Below are 3,797 nucleotides of genomic sequence, written 5' to 3'. Positions count from 1 at the left end.
GTTTGCAGAGCTCCTCCCTCATGCCCATCCCTTCAGGATGTTTCCTCATAGCCAGCAGTAGTCCTCTGCCTCGGTCCGCTTTACAAAGCCCACATTTCAGCACCCAGCCTTTGTCTGCATTGGCGGACATGCCTCTAAGGCTGGGTGGGCAGGGCTGGGGTCAGCACCCTGTGTGCAGGTCTCACTCTGTCCTGCTGCCACACGCTGGTTGCCATGTTTTCTTCCCACAGAGAATGAGGCTCTCCTTCTCTCCAAACTGAGCTCCCCCAGTGAGACTCTCTAAATCTTTAAAGATATTCACTGAGAATAGCAGGGAAAATTACTTGTTATTTGGTATCTTTCAGCTATGTCTCCACAAGACACCCAGGATTTGATGCCAAGGAATGCAGCGTTAGAAGATGTATTCCCAAAAGCAAACCTAGGAATATATCAAATATTTCACCTCATAAACTTAAATTTAATGAAAGACTGGAAATACACAAGGGTATATGAAAGACAGAGAGGATGTTTATATGGACATAAAGAAATGGAGACAGTTACACATAATGCTAACAATACTGCCAAAAGCAATGAGCAACGTGAGTCAAACTGGGAAAAACACCAACTTCAGTCTTCAACATCTAACGAGAAGTGTAAGTGTTTAAGAAAAGATTTCCATCCTTTTTTGAAACGTACATATTCTCTAAAAGGACACGTGGAAAATATGGAAGGTAATTTAGTCTCTATTGCAAATACTCATTCAGACAATTGTGAACGTAGGCTTCGACTAAACATACATTCAAGGATGTCTGAACACCTACAATTTAACAATGAGTGGGAAAATTCACTATCTAATCAATTTGAGAGGTCCAAGAGAAGAGAGTCATTTTTCTTCCCCCAACGGATATTTTCTCTCCATTCCAAGATGTATAATGTTGATAATAATGGAGGAGACATAATCCAGCCATCATTGTTCAATAAATATTGTGATATGGTTAATACACAACAACCTTCTTTATGTAATAAAATGAGTCAGACCTTAAGTAACAGCTCCAGCTCCAATAATTACAAGAGTATTTATGGTGGACTGAGAAGGTATTCAGGCAATGAAAATGGGTATAGGGTTGAAGGAGACTCAAACCTTATGAAACATCAGGGTTCTGAATCATCAAACAAGGATTCTAAAAGTAATGAATGTACAAATACCTTTGATCAAATGTCAGGTTTTTCTCTAGATAAGAGTACTTGTACTGAAGAGAGAACTTGTACTGAATATGGGAAGGTTTCTAATCGGTCTTCAGAATTTATTCAACAGCAGACTGTTCAGAATCCACAGAAAGAAAACAAGTGTAAGATATGTGGGAAAATATTTAGTAACTCATGCCATCTACGTAGACATAAGAAAATTCATACAGGAAGGAAACCTTTCAAATGTACAGAATGTACCAAAGCATTTAACCATAGCTCACTTCTTACTAAACATCAGAGAATTCACGCTGGAGAGAAACCTTATAAATGTACAGAATGTGGCAAAGCCTTTAACCACAACTCAAACCTCATTCAACATTGGCGAATTCATATGGGAGAGAAGCCTTACAAATGTACAGAATGTAGCAAAGCCTTTATCTGTTCCTCACATCTAATCTATCATCAGCAAATTCATACTGGAGAGAGACCTTATAAATGTACAGAATGTAGCAAAGCCTTTATCTGTTACTCACAGCTAAGCTATCATCAGCGAATTCATACTGGAGAGAAGCCTGATAAATGTAAAGAATGTAAAAAAGCCTTTATTCAGTGCTCACATCTTACTCAACACCAACGAATTCATACTGGAGAGAGACCTTATAAATGTACAGAATGTGACAAAGCCTTTAGTCATAGTAGTAATCTCACTAAACATCTGAGAACACACACTTGAGAGAAACCCTAGTAATGGAACAAGTGATGAAAGAGTTTGGTCCAAACATGCATCAGAAAACACAAAAGTTCATATAAGAAACCAATGTAAAATATTTTCCCACATATCTTACACTTGTTTTCTTTCTGTGGATTCTGAACAGTCTGCTGTTGAATAAATTCTGAAGACTGATTAGAAACCTTCCCAATGTATATTCCCAAAAGCAAACCTAGGAATATATCAAATATTTCACCTCATAAACTTAAATTTAATGAAAGAATGGGAATATACAAGGGTATATGAAAGACAGAGGAGCAACGTGACAAATATATAGAAAGGTATTTAATCAAAAGTTAAATCAAAGTAAATATGCGTGCTGCTGCTGCTAAGTCACTTCAGTCGTGTTTGACTCTGTGCGACCCCATAGACGGCGGCCCACCAGGCTCCCCCGTCCCTGGGATTCTCCAGGCAGGAACACTGGAGTGGGTTACCATTTCCTTCTCCAATGCATGAAAGTGAAAAGTGAAGTCGCTCAGTCGTGTTCGACCCCCAGCAACCCCATGGACTGCAGCCTTCCAGGCTCCTCCATCCATGGGATTTTCCAGGCAAGAGCACTCCATAGTTAAAACAGATCGAAAATGGATATTTTAGCATGAATCGTGAGATGAAGGTTGACGGTTAGAACATTACAGTTCTTAGCAATGTATATATGCTTGTTAATAATGATGTGATGTGAGGTTATTTGGACTGAATGTAATTCACCACTCAAATAATCCACGTTATGCTTTCTTTCTAGTGTGTTTGCAAACATAGGTTTTTGATGATTTATTAAAGATTAGCCTATTTATATTGTGTTGCAACCATTTCTATCTAATCTCCATTAGAAGATTGAGGATGCCATAATGTAAAATGGACAATGAACATTTAAATAGAGGTGTTTGTCATTGACGTGAAATATCTGGAGGTTGCCATGAAGTAAGTGATCATTTAGTCTTTCCGTGTATTAAAGTAAGACAGAAGTTCGTTACAATAGTAATATCCTTCATTTGTAAGAAGAACACAATGACAGTTCACTGCAATATTGATGTATCTTTATAATATCAACACAAGTCATGATTATTACTTGACAGTGTTGAAATAAGGACAGTAATAAGCTAGAAACGTAAGAAACCCTTCCTGGAAAAGGCATGGAATTGGTGTATATCATGCTTGCTAAGTGCTTCCTAGTCTTTGTTTGGTAAGCCATGGAAATCAGAAATCTCACATAATTCTATCAACAAATGAATATCTTTCTCCGTACTTTTGATCTGTATTTAATCATGGATCATACCGCGGATTGTAAAAGGTTTTATTTCAACTATGTGTGAAATTTAATACATGGTTATTCATAAAAGTGAATGGCTTTTATTGTTTTGGTTGGTTGTAATAAATGAAATGTTAACCCACCACCAACAGCAACCTCGCCCACCTTATTTAAGGTTGTAGTGAAGAGACCGCAATTAACTGTTCGGTAACACACAAAGATGGCATATGGGGAAATTAGTTTACTCACTGGATTTAAACTTCTCATAACTTCATGTACATTCCATCATTTCTAGGTTGTATCTCCTCTCTCATTTTGTAACTACTTAGACACTGGGATGATTCTAGTAAGAAAAATGATACAGAGTATTGTTGACAGTTTCCCTAAACTGCTCCATGATGTTGCTGCCTCAGCATCTGGGGATCAGGCAGCCTGCAGGTCCTTGAGCTCACACCAGCCAGTCTTGTGAGCACATGCACTAGATGAACCCCTTCCTTGAGACCAGCAGTCTTGCTGGACCTCAGGGTCTATCCACAGACCCCCGTTCAATCACACTGAGAGAGTCAATTTCTTGGCAGGTTGATAAGTCCAGGGGTCCCCAAGGAGAGAGGAGTC

General features: G+C 38.6%; 1 protein-coding gene across 1 annotated transcript; it reads left to right on the top strand.

Annotated features, from left to right (window-relative positions):
* The first annotated feature begins 255 nt into the window (after positions 1 to 255).
* Positions 256 to 3,331, top strand: LOC129631693 (zinc finger protein 665-like). Its single transcript, XM_055552875.1, has one exon. It carries the CDS (start codon positions 347 to 349, stop codon positions 1,898 to 1,900), a length of 1,554 nt encoding a protein of 517 aa, XP_055408850.1. The 5' UTR covers positions 256 to 346; the 3' UTR covers positions 1,901 to 3,331.
* The last annotated feature ends 466 nt before the right edge of the window (positions 3,332 to 3,797 follow it).

Source organism: Bubalus kerabau, chromosome 17, assembly GCF_029407905.1.
Source record: "Bubalus kerabau isolate K-KA32 ecotype Philippines breed swamp buffalo chromosome 17, PCC_UOA_SB_1v2, whole genome shotgun sequence".
NCBI lineage: Eukaryota > Metazoa > Chordata > Mammalia > Artiodactyla > Bovidae > Bubalus > Bubalus kerabau.
This window is presented reverse-complemented; position numbering and strand designations above follow the sequence as displayed.